This window comes from Dromaius novaehollandiae, chromosome 1 (assembly GCF_036370855.1).
Source record: "Dromaius novaehollandiae isolate bDroNov1 chromosome 1, bDroNov1.hap1, whole genome shotgun sequence".
Taxonomy (NCBI): Eukaryota; Metazoa; Chordata; class Aves; order Casuariiformes; family Dromaiidae; genus Dromaius; species Dromaius novaehollandiae.
In genome coordinates this window covers 190,605,210-190,623,260 of record NC_088098.1, presented here as the reverse complement: position 1 = coordinate 190,623,260, position 18,051 = coordinate 190,605,210, and the positions used below count along the sequence as shown (strand labels likewise).

The 18,051-nt window shown below is 43.6% G+C and overlaps 1 protein-coding gene across 1 annotated transcript in view; it reads right to left on the bottom strand.

Annotated features, from left to right (window-relative positions):
• The window catches only part of LHFPL6 (LHFPL tetraspan subfamily member 6), a 149,960-nt gene that overhangs the window by 130,894 nt on the left and 1,015 nt on the right, over positions 1–18,051 (bottom strand). The window contains exon 2 of the mRNA XM_064504904.1: positions 16,197–16,757. Coding sequence (XP_064360974.1) covers positions 16,197–16,581 — 385 coding nt within the window. The 5' untranslated portion in view covers positions 16,582–16,757. The remainder of the gene's footprint in view (positions 1–16,196; positions 16,758–18,051) is intronic.

Here is an 18,051-nt window from a genome sequence, read left to right as displayed (position 1 = left end):
TTTCAAAGTGAACTGGTATTCAAGATCTCAGAGCAACATTTGTCCCCACCTGTTTGCAAGACAGAAGATTCTTCATTGTCCTTGTATCTTTAGAGGTTAAGAAAAATCTGATATTTTAAAGAGAATTTAAGCAGTATGGATTTAAATAGGAACAACCACTAGCACGATGATTAAAGAATGTTTGCCTGATATAGCAAAAAGTACATTAAAAAGTGTCCTGGGAAGAAAGGGGAAAAATGTGAGAAGGAATCAAAGAGAGTTTATGAAAGAGACACTAATGATTTCAAGACATAAGATCAAACCCAGGTCCTTGTGTCAATGGATTAGCTCATAATGCACCACATTCAGAGATAAATGGAAGTAGTAGCTGTTTTTACACTCTTGCCAAAGAAGTCTAACTTGGGACAACTTTCACACCAAGCAAGCAGAAAATTATAAAAATTAAATTAGAAAGGGGAAAGAAACTAATACAGTGCAACCCTTCTTCCATCCCAGCTTCTTGCTTTCCTTGTTTTTCTCTAGCTACTTTTATTTTAGTGTTTGCAGTGGCAGCTGATTCTCTCCTGATCCTCTTTATTTACTTTTAATCCATTCACTAGGTGGTCTACTCCAGTCCAAAAACATGACAAAAGATTTGCAGTTCCAAAACTACTTTAACAGTTGGCTTATGCTCCCTCTCCACCTAAAACTGCTGGTCAGCTCCACTGAACCACACCCAGAAGGCCAAAATGACATTTCTGTGGGGAAAAATTAAGACCCATCTACAGAAACACACTCTATCTTACCTCCTACAGATACCAGGTGTTATTAAAACAATACTACTGCTTATCCCTGCTTTGGGATTTTTTTTATTTTACAGAATGAATAAAAGTATGATTTCTTAAAAGGCTTACGTATTAGATGTGATGCTTTTCAAACTGGATCTTAATAGCCTTCGTTTAGGCTGAATTAACAGTCTTTTGAAATGTGTAAAGACTATCATTGACCTATTTAAAGCAAAGATAAACGACATAAACATGACAAATTCATTCCTGTTTCTTATTTCTACTACAAAGACAGACAGCCATACAGCCTAAAGTCACAACCAAATATAAATTTTGCCTGTTTTCACGAGGGCAACTGAAATGAAAGCATTTACTTGCTAAGCTTCATTAACTGAAAACATCTTGACTGGGTACATTTAAAAATAGTGCTTATCTGAACTGTTTCAAGAGATTAGTCTGCATATTTAATAAGTTAATGTTTCACAAGTACAAAGATTTCCAAGTGGCTTACTGCAGGACATATAACTCAGCAAAGTCCTAAGTCACTTAAGCAAGAGCCTTTTTAAGAAATATCAACTACACCATTGCACGCCACCTCAGAATATGTGTCTGTGGGAGAAAGCCATTTTTTGCAGATCCTCTTCCAAAAGCCAGGCTATTTTCTTTCAGCAGGCTACTTCTCAGTGGTTTATATTTTCATTGCCACCAGCATGTCAGTAAGACTGCTTATCTTCAAGCTCTGCATATCTTCAAGCTCTGATTAATTTTACCTTGACACTATTGAAATGTCAAGTATGAACTTTAACTCAGGTTCAGAAATGTTAATCAGTTTTGAAATAGCCATAGACTGCATATATATCAAGGCACCCGTAATTACTTAGAGAAGCCTGTCAGAATCCATATATCGTTAGCAGTTTTGTTTCATTCTAGCTGAAGTGCCAAAGTCAGGTATTCATCAGCCCTGATAATGGCATATATCATCTTGAAACAATAGACTGCAGTCTTGAAGTCTTTTAAAATGTAGGAGATGAAGATATAATTCTTCTAGGATTTATAGTAACTTACTTAATTGCATTTTAAGATAACCTTTTGATTATTTACTCTTTCAGACTGCCACAGATGACACGAGTAAAACATTTTTATAAATACGGATGTCTATAATGGCTCTGTCCACTGAATAACTGCATAATTAGATCATAATCATAATATGATGGTTGTGATTTAAATTTCCACCATTATGCTAGATATAAAATTTAAACAAATCTACAGACTTCAGGATATAAACTGAACTGATATTTCACATTTATTGTGTGAAATAGGAAGAAACTTCTCCCAGCACTATTTTACTGCTGAGCAGTCTGTTGTGATAGGTCTGCTACTTACATTGAAGCCTTTGGGGCTGGAAACACCAGAGAAATGATCTGAACATCATGCCCTTGCACTAAGACCAAGCAATAACAATATCTATATTCCTACATTCGGGTTAGTAAGAAAAAAACCCACAGAAGTTATTAATTAGTTGTGCCTTCATTCATAAACCAATGTGCTCAGCTAACCTGGAAAAATAAGCAAGATTTCACCCCTTAGCCAAAGGCCCACGCACTGAAACCCTGCTTTGGAAAGATGTTTGGCAGCTTCCATCCCCAGAAGAAAGGGTGAGGCCACATCTCTGAGCCAGATGCGAGCCAGCACGGACTTCTGTCGCACTGTGCTATTTGCCCACGCTGTTACGGGTTTGCTGTTCGGAAGCGGCACCTGGAGCACACAGCACTCACAGCAGTCCAGCAGCCACTGCCACCTGGAGATGCCAGGGGACATTTGAAGACACTGTTAACAAGACTTCCTTGCTTTTTGGCACAGCTGAGCCTCTTCTTTCCCAGCTAACTACAGCCACTATCTGCAGTGTAAGCTACAGTCAGCCTATCCATCAAAAAGATGTTAAAAATGTGTATGCATAGGGCCAACCAGTCCTGTTTTCTGGGAAAACACCAAGAAAGAGGGGCTTCTTGAGGAAAACCATCCATGCATTATCCACCTCCAAGCTACCACCAGGAGCGGCAGAGTGGTTTCCTGAGAGGGAGATGGGGAACTGCCCATGAGCTCCACCTTTCCTGTCTCAGATCCTGCTTGAGACCATGCATATTTGGAAACATTTTGTCTACAAGGGGAAGTGTGAAGGCCTGAGGAGAGAGGAAAGTGCTTCGTTAGTTGAATGGAAAGGGCTTGAACTAATACCTCCTGATGGACCTAAGGAAAAGTTTCATCAGTCAAAAGTCTCAATTTGAAAATGATTCCAGCCTCCAAAGCCTGGCTGCCCTTGGCTTGCAGTGAGACGTGGGTCTCTAAATCTGAATTATCCTTGAATGCAGAGCTTATGCTCACTTTTAAGCACTTTCAAGCCTCACTTTTAATTAACTTTTAAAAAATACTTTTTAAAATTTTAATGAGAGACCCATGACACATGATTTTTGGATGTTCTGATTATCCTGGCAAACTAAAAAAGGGCCAGGGCACTCTGCAAATAAAGGCATTTTAGAGAGTACCTCACAACCACTTACTGCTTACACGAATGCAACCCCAGCATCTTCTCCTTAGACACAGACCTAAGAAAATGCTGCTCTGGGTCAGAGAGGAGGTAGCAGTGATGTGGGTGAGAGATGTCAGGTCCGTACCAGGATGCTAACATTTCCTCATCCCACCCCCCAGAAGCAGATATCAGATACCAAAAGGAAGACAGCTACATTTGCCCTCTGCATTCCTAGAAACATGCGTGCATGCATGCGTGCATACACACACACGCGCACACACACACACACTTTCCTAATAAACCAGCCTCTGCATCTCTTGTTGAAAAGAAAACTCATACGGACTTGTTGCACAGCCACAGGTCTCACCCAGAGCTTCCGAAAGCTTGTCTCACAACTTTGTGTTGTCACTCCAGCAGCAGACCACTAGCCCTGCTTTTAAAAATAAAGCTGTGATGAGCCTGAAGGAAATAAGAATTTGCATCTCTCAGCAAGTTTGTTAACTGCAATTTTGACAGTCTACAATGATACCAACTGAAGAGGAAGGAAAGCAGCTTCTTTTTATTGTCATCGCACGTGAAAAACACTTGCAAGCTGAGCTGGCTTCCCATATATGAATTTTCTATACAGATTTGCAATGGTATTTGAATCGTCTTCCCTCACCTGCTCTGCCAAATTATGATGGTACAAGTGCTCCACAAAAAAGCACAATTGCTTGAAATTACACTAGAGTCAAATGTTGATAAAAAGGTGTCACAGAGGGAATGAAAACTAACTGCTGTGAAATTTAATGAAACTCACTGTGTGCCAAGGGCACAGGCAGCCAAATTGAATTTAAAAAGGTGCCAAGCAGGGAAGCTTGTAATCAGACTAGCCACTATGTTAGATGAGATAAGCAGAATGACTTTTCTCTACCACGAGATCAAAACAGACTGCAATTCTTATGCATGAGATGAAAAGTTACAGTATTTATCCTCTCAGCTTCCTGTGTTCTTAGCACCGGATCTCCTGCTTAGTGGCCTGAAATGGAATTTGTCATCTCCAGCATAAGGTTTGTCCCAGCCCTTGCAGGTCACTGAATGTTAAACAAAGGAGCTCTTTCCTGACATGTTTTTTTATTGCGAATTGTTATGGAAAAAAGGAATGAGCTAAATAGAGCTCTTAACAGCTCAGCATAAGTTATCTTCAGCCATGGTGTCCCTTTCCAGTTTGGGGAATGAATAGAAGCTACTGGAGGAAAATAGGAAATAAAATATAATGCTAAAATAAGAGAAACAGGAAGCAACAGACCCTGCTCAACAGACGGCTCAGCGTTCATAAGCAGAATGGCTTCCAAAGCATCACTCCACTGTAGGATGTTAGGAAATCTTTTTACTCCTTAATTATCATGCAGCATCATTTTGAAACATTGTTAAGAAAGAGCCTGATCTTGCAAGCAGAGCTGTGCTCACATTTATTCACAGGAGCAGTCCCTCAAACTCTGGCAGCACAAAGGACTATAAAGCTGTGCAGCCCAACTAATATGTTGGAAATAACTTGGGGTGCATTCATTATTTGGGGGCTCAGGGCGCCACTGGTATTTTGGGGGACTGACGAGAAGGACATGTCGATGTTGGCCTTGCCCCCAGGGCCACGCAGAGAGGCTCAAGGTCCGCGGCTTGCCTTACCCATGGGTCTCACCCCACAACCTGCTCCCCAAACGGCCAGGGTCTGCTCTCACTGGTCAGCGCGCCACTCTGAAATGCTTTGCAGAGAGAAAATTTCTGGTTAGATAAGAGATTTCAGGCACTGAGCAAAGCTCTCCAAAGCACTGGGATTCTTGTAACATGAATTCTTGTAAAAATGTCCTGACTGCTATAACAATCTCTGATTTTGCAGAATGCATCTCTAATGGTTTAGGGTTTTGCCTTAGCTGTAAAGAGCTTTATCCCACTGTTTAGTGCCTTTCTTCATGTTTTTTTCTGCTGTGGCAGGATAGAGACTTAAAAACTATCAGAATTTCTTGAAAACTAAAATACGAGGGAAAGTAAAGCCAAAACCTACATACTATATAGCACAGCAGAGGTCTTAATTATTGTATTTTCCTGCATATAACCTCGACGACATCTACAAGACCCCCCATGCCTCAGCAGTAGTACAGGATATATACATCCTCTCTCCTCGCAGCACCCTCTGGTCCCCGCAGCGCCCTGTTCTCAGCCTGCTCTGCCTGACGTAATCTGGCGTCCGCCATCCCAGTTGGGGTCCTCTCTGAGGACTTATTTCAAATAAAAGAGCTTTTAGAGGGGTGCAGGTTATCTGAAGAGGAGACTGCACTCAGGAAGATCATACATCTATAACTGGTTATTAAGCCAGCATGCAGAGAGCTCCTTTTACCTGCTCCTCCACAAGGTGCACAAGAAACTCCTTAGCATCTGTATTTATCACGTTAAAAAAAACACAATAAACTCAAAGCACCACCAATTTCCTGATCTCACTTTGCTTGTTTCAGCTGAAATTTCTGTGGAGCAGCAACTGTCTCTGTTTCTCTTCCCCCTGTGATTTGCACAATGGATTTCCAGAATTTCCTACACTATAACAAGAACAATCATAACAACAGTAACACTGTATAACTGAGGACGTTTGCACAAATTTGTCAGGCAGATGTACAAATCCCCAAATGTCATTTAAAGCTTGCAGTCATCCAGCAGCGCCTGGGACACATCTAGTTAAAAGCAAGTTTGAAACAAAGTACAAAGAAATTTCCTCTCCCGCACACACTCACAAAGGTCCCTTAACATCATGCTACCCACAGTTTCTACAGATTCTCAAAACTAAGCACTTTTTAATAAGCCCTGGTAACTCTTCCTAATAATTGGCATTCAGCTATATTGTGCCTGACTTGAATTGCTTATGATGCTCCGACTACCAAGCTTATTCTGATGAAAAAAAAAAAAGTATTGATAAATAGGTTTTCAGTTAGCTGCAGATCCAGACAAAAGCCTGAACTTGTGAAGAAGACAGGAAGCCTACTCCTCAGGAGCCTTAAGGCTGTTTCCTACACTCTACTGTGTTAGTGGGTTTCATATCCTTTTAAAAGGTGCTGTTTTCAGAAGCAGTTTTTGTTATTCCAGATTGATCCTTCATGGCTTTTTCTTAAATCCTTTCTCCTCGAAGCAAGGGACAACCTCCGTAGCCCTTTGCATTTATAAGAAAACCATTCTTCTCAAATCAACAATACCACTTTATATTACAAAGGCATCTTTACTGCGGGACAATGCAAGACAACTGAACTGTCAGACTGCAAGGTCAGATCTTTACATCACTAGAGAAATGATACAGTGCTCATCAGAGCACTGCATTTTCTGCTTCATTCTCTCTGGAGCCTTTTGGATCATGTTACAAGATAAAAATAACAATGATTTGTAATATGTAATTATTTACATTTTTAATTAACATTTTCATTATAATCCTACAGACTACTACCAAGCTCACTTAAAAGTCTGCTAGCCCACCAGTAAAGAATTTTACCTACAAATCCATTCAAAATAGTCAGTCTTCCTGAAAGACAGAGGTTTATCAGGCTTAGGGAGGAAAAGGTGCACTCGACCCATGGTACAGCAACCCTCTGATGAACCAGTTGCATTTTAAGGCATCAGTCTCACCACAATAAACACTCACTATCTAGGGATACAGATAGGATCTGGCATCCTGCAAACTTCTCTGCACTTCTTGGCAACACCAACCTCTCTCAAATCCCACCAGCCTCAATGGGTAGCAATGGTGCTGAGCTCTGGAGCACGAGTTCCAGACCCTGCCCTCTCTTCTCACTCCCATGGAGGAATATTGCTGTTGTTTTCAACAGGTCAGGCTCTAAGGAACAGCAAATCCAGAGGGGAAAAAAAAGCCTGCGTCTGTTCTCAGTTATACCTGTGACATCAGGGGACTGACAGTGGAACAAACAATGTAAATGAGATCTAATCAAGCCCAGGGAATCAGCCGTATCACCAGCATTGTCAGGGTGCATTGACCATGCCCAATTTTTCACGCCTGAGAAGGCACAGGACAGCTACTAGAAGGGATCTGTCAAATGCAATACTACCCCTCTGGCCTGTGATGTCTTGTGGTGGCAGAATCATCCCAGGAGCAAGGACAGGATGTCCTTCATGGCCCTCTGTGACTTTGGGCCACCTTCACATGGTTCCTATGCCACCCAGGACTTTGTACGTGGGCAGCGGAGAAATCTTAATGTCTCTCAAGTCATCTGAGGTGTTTCAGAGGGCAGAAGGAAATCCTTGAGCAGGGAGGCAGATAACAAGGCCACAGTGAGGGATGTGGTTGTGGTGGGGTTTTGGTTGTACCTATATGTCCCATGTTTCTTAATTAGGTCATGCTCCTTCCTATTCACTCACTGCACGGAAACAATGCCTTGGTTGCCCTCAAGTTCTACGTCTGACTTCATCCTAATGACGGAGGAGACTGAAAACTGTCTTACTATACTTTAGAAAGCCAAAGTTAAACAGCCCAAATGGTTAAAAGTGTATTGGAGAAGTAAAAGTATGTGAGCAAAGAGAGGAAAATGCAGGTTGAGCATCAGGAAAAATTCCAAATGGAATACATAGTAAGCTGCGTCTCCTAAAAGAAGTGAAAAAAGCCCTATTACACAGACATGTAAAGCCAGACTGGACAAAATCCTGGAAAGTATGTCACTGGGAACAATCTTGGCCTGTCTGTGGGGCACATGACCTCATCTGCTTTGGAAAACATTGCAACATTTTGATGCCTAAATTAAGTTCCCAGCAATGTTCAAATAGCTCATGGAGTTTAGGAAACAAAACAAGCCAGGTCTTTAAATGCAGAAACAAAATGACTAACTCACACCCAGGTTCTGTCTAACCAACATAAATGGAGAAGACCCGAAGTAAAGTAACTCTGAATTTACTTTGTCTCTGTACCAGTAAAATTGGATATTTGCTCCCCTGTCTCACATTTCCTGAAGTTTCATTAGCTTATGCAAGCAGAGCCCTTTAAAATGAAAGGTATCATAGAAGTGCTGATCATCATTGTTCCTTTCCAAGAAAAGAGGGCAAAAAAAGCAAAAAGCCTGAACATCATTCTAGAGATAAATAAAACAGCACTCTAGGACTTCTTTAGATCAAAAATTCTGTTCTTAATGCAAAATTCTGCTTAAATCCAACACAGCTGCAGCAATATTCAAAACATCACTTTTATATTCAACATCAATAGCAAAGCAAAGAGAAGTAAAGTGACTCTTCCTAAAATTTTAGAAGCATCTTTTTTCTTATGCATCAGCATTTGCATTTTAAATGTGCTTTCATGGAACCTAAAATCTAACTTCGAGAATTTGCTCTGGGCTGAAACTTAGCTTTTTTTCCCTGTATTTAGCTGAAAATTATATTAGGAGTAAATATAATTGAAAAAAATAAAAATGAATGCCTCTTTCAAAGCACAATTCACTGTAAACAAGCTAATTCACATGGATAACTTTTGTATGAAACTACTCTCAGCATCATTTTTCTTCTTCTGGTTGCATCTCCACTACCCAAAGAGCATTACAACCCTCTGCTTGCTCTGTGCTGCTCATAACCTTGCTGGGGGGTGATGGCCTTCTTGCAGCTGCTGATTCTGCAGTTTATGGCCAGTAATATCATAATGATTCTTGCTTGCTAACCTGCATTTAAATGCTTGGTGTTAGCTTAAATAGCAAATTGTTGCTAACTCGGGTCTCCTTCAGTGGATTTCATTAGGGACTAATCACACGAAAAGCTGGGCTAGCAGATCTGTTGGGGCAGCAACTTTAGCAGGACCACAATGAGAACATCTGCGACCAAGGGGAAGGCCTGATCACTGAGATGTGGTCAGTCACTTGAGAACATAGAGAATGTAAGACTGTACCTTTCTTTGACCTATCACATGAAAGTACCCGCTAACTTTGACTGTCCCCCAGTCAGATTTGGTGGTCCATGCAGAGAAGAAAGATTCAAGCAACAGAGGCTACATACAATTAAAAGACTGGGAGGAGAATCTGAGTAATGTCATTTATAAATTGAGCGCAGCAGAAGACATAAATTGCATGAGTTTAGTTGAACTTGTCCCATGTTTTAACTTGTCTCCTCTGTCTGGATACAGCAGAGAGCTAGCTAATTATTCAATAGAACATATGCCACAAAATCTGTTAAAGACAACAACAACTTCCAAATTCCCTTGTTCTGATCATCATCCTACAACAATAACACTCCCCAACCTCACTTGGTTTAACCCAAATCCACAGACTTGATTCTGCACTGTATCACAGTCTATGAAGGCACCTTGTAGCGCTGGGAAGCAGATACTGAGCATCAGCACCAGCAATCACAGGAACCAGCTCAGCAAGTCAAAGTGAAGCACAGTCAACTGCACATTGCACTTTATCCCTTGGTCGATGCCTATAGAAAAGAAAAGTGATAGCTGGTGTGAAACATAGCAGCCATGAAGCTGCTTCCACACAAGCTGTTTTGGTTAAGAAACTAGAACATAGCACAACTTCAATGGATTAAAAGCAGGCTAATTGTTCGATCTTAAAAGAAAACTATAATAAACCTCAAGCAAATGTGGTTTTAGTAGGGTTTTTGCAATGATCTGCTCTTGGTGCTACACTTTTTAACATTTGTATGAAAAGAGATTTGTAAGAAAAGGACTCAGGGTAATTCACCACTGGGACAAATTATGAAAAGCCTACTTTTCTGGAAGTAATTAAATTCAGACTAGAAGTTTTTTTCTCAGAGATATACTCTTGTTCAAACAGGAATTATATTGGGTCTGTCCTATGACCTGTGCTACAGCAGACATCAGACTAAGTAGTCACAGAGCTCTCTGCTTATTATTGCCAACATACAGTCACTCTGTAACCACATTTAACAGTGCCATGTTCCTTGTTTGCTCTTCTTCTGTTACCTCCTGGGGAGGCATCTGTTCCTTCCATACGCCCCTCTTGCAGTGCCTTTATATGCACATGTATACATTGGATTAACACTGGCCTCGCAATTTGTCTTTGTCTAGGATAAGGATTGCCCTCTCACATGTCTACATGGGCCCAGCCAAGGCACTGAGGCCTTGCACCTCACAGGGGGAAAGGGAGGGGAGGACAGGGACAAAGCAGCCTGAGCAGCTAACGAGCGAGGGAAGAGTGTACGGGTCTGGTTAGAAACAGACATCCTCCCTGAGCTCTCCTCATAAGTTACTCTTTTGAAAAATACTTTGAGGCTAAATAGAGGATGAAAGGACAAAAAGGATATTTTTTAATGGGTTTATGCTTTTTTTTTTTCGCCAGGTACAAATTTCAGGAAGAGTTGGGAGGAAGCTGTATAGGTGGAGGAAGTGGATGAGACAGGTTTGGCCGAACTAGAGAAGAGTTTGGCAACAGCTTCCATCCTGAAACTCTCTTGACAATCTCAGCTCCTCCCTGCCCCCGCAAGGCTTCTCAGTTAGGTTTTTGCCCTACAGGCAGAAAGTGATACTGACCTTAGTCTTCCCAGCAGAAACCAGACAGCCTCACTTCGGCTGTCAGACAAAATAATGGTTACTGGTCACTGCCTGCAGTCCTCCGTGCCACGCACAGCCTTTCCCCGGACAGCTTCCATATCCTGCAGTCAACTGGGACTACCCTCATCAAAGCCCCAAATGACTTTTCCTTAGCCAGTCTCAGAACCAAGCCTGCCTTCATTCTCCTGGACCCATGACTTTTTGACTGTCAGCTACATTTTCTCAGATGTGGTTGTCCCTTAGACTCAGTGACTCCATCCCTCCCAAGAGCTCCTCTTACTTCTTTAACTGTCCACTCAGCATTTCTGTTGAGGGACAGCGTCTCTACATGGTCCCACAGTCCTACAACTTTAGTTCCGTTCCCTTCTCTTCTCCCTATATTTTAGACCTTGATCATCTCACCTGCAAAGTCAGATTCAGCCACTAGTATGCTAAAAACCTGAAAATCTCCTTTGGATCTGTTTTCTTAAAATTTCCAGCCCAAAATCTCAAAGAGTTTCTCTGAGATATCCCCACAGGCAACACAGAATCATCACCATATTCTCCTCATCTCGATGCAGCTCCTTATTCCTCTGCCCTCCACATCCAGCAAGCACTTGACCTGAGCAGGATATGGGTGGTGGAAACTATTATGGCCGCTACTGGGACAGCACACTTGGAGAAGTATTCTGCAGTGATTTCGTGTGGTGCTGAGAGCTTTTACCAGCAGACCGTATTTTTTTCTGAGATGGAAGCAGAAGTTACTGGGAACAGCATCCTCTTTTTCTCAAATAATTGAATGGTCCTTTCATCATCCCACATTTCAAGAGCTCTCCAGATTTTCTAATTATCATTACAAGGACCATCATTTCAGGGGCTTCAGCACTCCTATGAGACACAAGGAAAACAAGATAGAGCAAAAAGGAGAGGAAAAGAAAGTGCTGCCGAAAAGCTTGCTCCTTTACTGAAGAGAGCAGCAAAACTTGTGGTTTTCTTGAGTACAGACAATGAGTGACCATGCTAAAGAAGACAGTACAAACCACATGGCTGCACCAGAATTAAGAAGAAGGCCCGTTTCTCACATTCTACTCAGAATCAGGGTCAAATTGTCAGATTCAGAGAGGCGTCTAAGCCAGCAGGTTATTTCGTGCTCTGTTCCCTTAGATTCATAACCCTCTGAGCTTGGTTTGGTGGTCCTACAGAGACAAAGGGAGTTCTGAGCAAGTGCAGGCTTCATCTATATTTCCTGTGTGCTGACCATTCTAATGGAAAGCTTCACCTTGCTAGCATAATGTTCTTTAAATTGACCATCCTTGCAATACTTGTATCTTTTGATCCACTGCCTCTCATAAAACTGGCTAACCTTTAAGTTCATTATATTCCTAAAATTATTGCTCTGCATTCAGAGAGCGAAACTATTCACCAAATTAGTATGTCACATCTGAGCCACATACCTGCAAATTTTTAGTCTCCCCATTTAAGTGGAATTGACTTGCCAAGGCACAGTGGAAAGAAGATCAATAATTACAGAGTCCAATTTGCCATAGATTTGTTAAACTTCACTTCCTGCCATCGTGCCCTCAATAGCTACAGACAAAGCTACATCCTGGCAATCTGTTCCAGCTACTTTATATATGCCTCAATCTTCCAAACATTCAAAGCAAACCAACTGGAAACACTGCACTTATTGTTATCAGTGAAGACTTTATCCATCTACATAACTGTGCCCTCAAGAGGTTACAGACAGCATAACTTTCACATGGGTTGTCAGTTCTTCGAAGCAATCCAACAGAAATGTTGATGAAGTATGTCCTGAGATACTGCAGCAGCAGTTTGCAGGCTATGGACTGCAGACCACTGACAGTCACTGAAGAAACAGCTGGCCTCAGGGTGTTGCTTACTTTTTGTTGCCTGCAGCCAAATTGACTGAGAAGATGATAAAAATAACATTGCTTCTTCATGTAAGCAATTGCTATAATAGCTACAGAGCTGTCACGTGATCAGACATGGGAAAGGAAGTGGTTCAGATAATTGCAAATGGGAGGAAAAATCTACAACACAGTCTTTCTGTTAGGAACAAAAACTCAGTACACATCATCCCAGAGTCATCTTAAAATGCATGTATGCACCGTACTCAGGATTATCTGAAACAGTAAATATAGACTAAATATGTAAGATCCACTGATACCTAAACAGCTCTCCTGATTCTGCATGGATCTGCAGTTTCTTGCAGGTCCTGGCACTCAGTTTTATAAGAAGAGCAGATTTATGGTATAAGTGCTCATGAATAATTCACTCACATCAGTTGCCACATACAACGTCGGGAAATCCCAGCTGTAAAACCCTGGCACCATTTAGCTAGTGCAAGCTACACTACTTTTATACAGGTGTTATTCCACTGACCTACTTGGAGTTACTCCTCCCTTCCACTGCTAGAAGAGGAGGATCAGGCTGTTTGCTTACCGCTGTTCTCTGCCACCTCTGAACAGTAGTAAAAATGTTTCTAGTGTTGGAGTAAGTTAGTTGTAGCAACCTTAGTGTTTCAGCTCACCTCAACTACAGGTGATTCTACATCTCACCGAACCTTGGGTCTCCCATAACAAGCCACTGTCAATTCATTTAGTTCCTAATCAAGGCCATATTTTTAAATCACGTTAAGAAAGTTACTGAGACTAGTGGAACACCACTGAAACTGTAAACTAGCTACACCCAGCATGTTCTTATGCTGGTTTCTAGCTTCAAGAGAAATGTAGTTTCTTTCAAACACTCATCCTCTGCTACCAAAAGCAGGAAGCACAGCAGTGTGTTCGTGCAGGTGACTCAGATGAAAAAGAAACAGAAAGAGAAACTGCCCTTCATCTCCTTGCCCAGACAAGGAGAAAGGCACAGAGGATGATCCAATGTCATCACTCAGAGAGCGGCTTATTTTTTCCCAGGCTTTTTAACCATAATAAAAATGGGAGGGGATCCTTTTTCTCCCAAGAAAAATATTTGTGAGGGTTTTATTTGTTTAGATATTCATCTGGAGGCCAAATAAAATGACAATCACCATAGTGCCACTGAGCCATATTCAAAGTACACACAGTAGGCAGTAAAGCAAACTTAAACCCATTGCACAGGGAACTAAGACGTGACACTCCTAGACAGTAAATAATCTGAACAGCTCATGGCTACCTTGACAAAAAGCAACCTAGTAATTATAGTGCCTAAGTTAGACATTTGAATAAATGCAGTTATGTCATTTAAACAACGAAGCTATATTAATTTATAGCAGGTAAGTATCTTATTAAGGATGTAAGCATCTGATCTTTACCTTAATATGTCCCTTCAGTTCACCCAAATTATTGGCTTGCACCACCTGGCCTCTCCCTAACGCCCCCCGCCCCCCAGTCAGCTCTTAAGCAGGTTGAGAAATAATGGTTTCTCACTTTGTTCTTACACATTTCCAGCAGTGCTGAGTGAAATGAGAGACAACCATAAAACCCAGTAGAGAGGAAAATTAGACATGCTGTGTAAATAATTTCTGAACTGTAAGTAAAGTCTTTGGCAATTCTGGTTTCATATCACAAGTTCACACGTCTTTCAAATTGTCACCTACAGTGGATAAGCCCTAAACGCTTACATCCCTTCCTTGAGCAAAGGGATGCAGCGTGCCCATCCGGGGCTAGCTCCAGGGGCTGCCAGGCATCGTCCGAAGGGGCCTCTCTCCTCCTCACACACGATTCACCACCCTGCCTTCAGCCTGCGACAACACCACGAGGGGGGCGCGTGTCCCCACGCTTCCCAGGCCCCCTGCCCGGCTGCCCCCGCTCAGGCCGTCGCATTTCACCGGCGTGGCTGTACGCACAGGCGCAGCCAGCCCGGCCCGGCTGACAGGCAGGGGAGCACAGCCGCGGAAAAGGGACCGAACGCAAATTCAAACCAGATGAGCAGAGCTAGCATTTGGAAATAGACGGGGGCGCGTAAAGCCAAGCAGCCTGCGAAGGCTCTGAGTGAAAACAGCCAGACGGAGCAGGCTTGCAGAGTGTCCTCTCCACCTTCTGGCTGCCCCGGTGGAACTCCAAAACGGAGCAGGCTTCAAGAAGCAGCAATTTGCAGCAGAGTTAACTCTCCAGCAGCTGCTGCATTTTCAAATTGCCAGCCAAATTAAACACAGGAATGCCTGCTGGTCACAAAGCTGAGGGAATGGTGAAGTGACAGGGTCAGTTTGCTCTGAAGTGCAGTAACCACTCAGAAAGTCGGAGCCAGGGTTTCTGCAGGGCAGAACTGCTCCCCTCACCACCGGGAGAGAGCCGCACTGGCTTCCCCGGGGCTGAAGGCCTCCGTTATGAGCCCTGAGCCAGACTACAGCAAAGTTTGTCTTGTGCTTTCTTATGGCTGCATACTACAAATCTGCTCATATTTCCGGTGCTGGGTGAGTTTCTGTTTGGAGGGGAGAGAGTTAGGAGTCCTCCCACTGAAGTCTGCTGCTAAGCGGTCTGCCTGGAGATGCACGGCTGGGTGTGGGCACTGCATGTTATCGGCATGGGAAGCCCGGCGAAACACAGGCCCCTTACGGAGGTGAGCACACACCAAACAGCACACGCGGTGCAGTGTTTGCACAGGACGGAAGCGCTACTGATCTGCATGTCACCAATGACAAGACAGTGATGATTTACTGGGAAATGGTCCTATAAAAACCACAGCTTCAGGATCCTGTTTATTGTCTCATAACTTTTAAATACTCCATTCTCCCACACACGCTGTCTAGACCAGAGACCCAACAAACTCAGTGTACCATCAGACAGCTTGGCTGTGCTTCTCCTGCGATCGTGGGCCACCGCTACCAGGGGTGAACATTCCCCACTTGAAACCTGGGCTGCAGCCTCGTTGCCAGAACCGCACATCTGCAGAGGGCAGAGGTGGAGGCAGCTGTGTGGATGGTGGGAGTGGGAAGGAGAAAGAAAAAGGCTGGGGTTGTTTGCACAGCAACACAGTCTATCCTCTGCAATGCTCCCGGGGGCTCTGCAGCCCCCACACTTCTCCAGGTAAATCCATCTCAGCTGAGCTCTGCCAAAATCTACAGCCTGTAAAAACACTGTGAAGACACCAGCCACAGAAGTCAGTCTTTGCCATAGGGCTGTGCTCAGCAATCCGAATTTGGCATGCAACTCCCAAAGGTTATACAGGGACTTAAGTGCAGGAGAGTGACCACAGATCACTGCAAGTCTTTGGGCCATGCTCAGACACACAGGCAGCCCAATCAATGGTCGACGGAGCCAAGGTCTGGTCTCCCTTGCTAGCAGAAAGTTTGAATGACTCTCTCTTCTCCCCAGATCACCCGAGGAGTCTCCACACCTGGAAACCTACAGCCTGAACATGCTGCCATGTCCCCCCACAGCACAAGCATAGAGCACGTAGCACTTACCCCCCAGGAACTGGATGCCTCCTGCCACCCTGCCCACAGTCCTGGAGATGAGCTCAGACACACAGCAGCCCATGAGCGCCGTCAGGGCCACCAAGAGGAGCAGCCCGCAGCCCAGCCCTGTCACCACCGTGCAGATCCTCCACTCAGCGCTTGGGATGGCCTGGAAGGAGGCGTAGCGGCCACACTGCTCCACCATCACGGTCGTCTGGAGGCTCTCGTCCCGCACTGGGTACGAACACCTCCGGAAAGTGCCAAAGGAAACCGACTTCTCCAGCTGAGACCCCAAGAGCCAGTAGGGCATGAAGAACCCCACGCAGGAGGCAGCAGCGCAGAGGAAGGAGAGGAAGGCCCAGATGATGCCAGCACAGGTGAGGCTGGATGCCATCTTAGTATCCGCACTCAAGACCACTCACGACGGGGAGAGAAGGAGGCGCCAAGGTATTTTAGAGGAGGTTTATGGATAATCTAGAGTCTCTCAGCCCTGATAAATCCTCGCTCCGGGAGAAGCTCGGACCTTAACAGCCATGATGATGTTTTCTCCCATCATGAAGATACAGGTCCCTGATTAAATAACAAAAGAAAGGAGAAAAAGTTCAGTAATACTGACATAATAAAAAAATGTATATCTGCCACAATGTTTTTCCTTCCTACAGCACTTTTCATCAAGGCATCACACTTCTCTGTCCCATTGCGGCAAGCAGCCACTAGAATTACTGCCAGTGAAACAGATAACCGGCAGTGGTGGTAGGAGGGAGCTTTGCATGCTGTCAGCTGTGTTCATCGAGGAACGCTCTGCAGCCACCTTCAAGGCTTCCCTGTGCACTTGCCTAGTCACTTTTCTCCACTGTATGCCTTGATCTGTCCCATACCAACAGGGAAAAAAAGCAAGGCTTCGCTCATCCTTAGGCAGCTGGGCCTTCATCCTGCAACACCTTGGAAACCTGCTTTACATTATACACAGCTCCTCTGCTTTCAGTGCAGAACTGTTTGCAGTGCCTGAGGCTTTTCAGGATCAGGCCCTTGTGGCAGAGGGATGGCATTTTCCCCAGCTCCCCGCTAATTTGTTGGCTTCCCTGTGGGCCAAAAGCAGCCTATTATTGTTTGATGTTCAAACATGCCAAGAACCCACAGCTCCAGACGGGCTCCTGGCAGGTGAAGACATTTTGATGTCTTTCAAATTCACCCCCAAACAACCTCAAACAGCACATGCTTAAAACACAGAGATTTCTCTTACTATTCCTGCTTGCACTCAGCCGAGTTTCCTCTCTTTTCCTCTTTGCCTCTTCCCAGGCCAAACCCCTCTGTCTCCTTCCCTGACAACTCCCAGTCTCTCATCTCAGTCCCAGAGCTGCCAAGCGCTTTTGACTATTATAGAAACCTAAGTGCTACCTCCCAGAGGTTGGGGTTATATTTCTTGTTAAATCCATGCTCAATCATTAAGTCTAAATCCAACTGCATTTGTAAATTTATGATCATTTCTCACAGTTGCTGCCAAATTAATTCTGATAGCTATTTACAGGGGCTTTTTTTCTAAGCATGATTAGATGCAAATCAGTGAATTCAATTCACGTACAGGAGATAAAATTAATACCACATCTATGGAAGGAGGGAACATAGGTAGAAAGTCTGTAAGTGAAAGTAAGCATGTGCACCACACAAAAGTTTTGTTTACTTTTAAAACACTAAGAAAAAGAAGTCTCTTCTGCAACGCTGAAAAAGGCCTCTGCTGCTTCTCAAGTACATGCCTAACTATTCGCAGCCACAGCCTATCTGTAGACCTTCCAACCTGCGAAGGACCAAACCCCTCTGGACAAAAACTTGGAGAGGGACATAGGGTGCCTCCATCCCTCCAGAG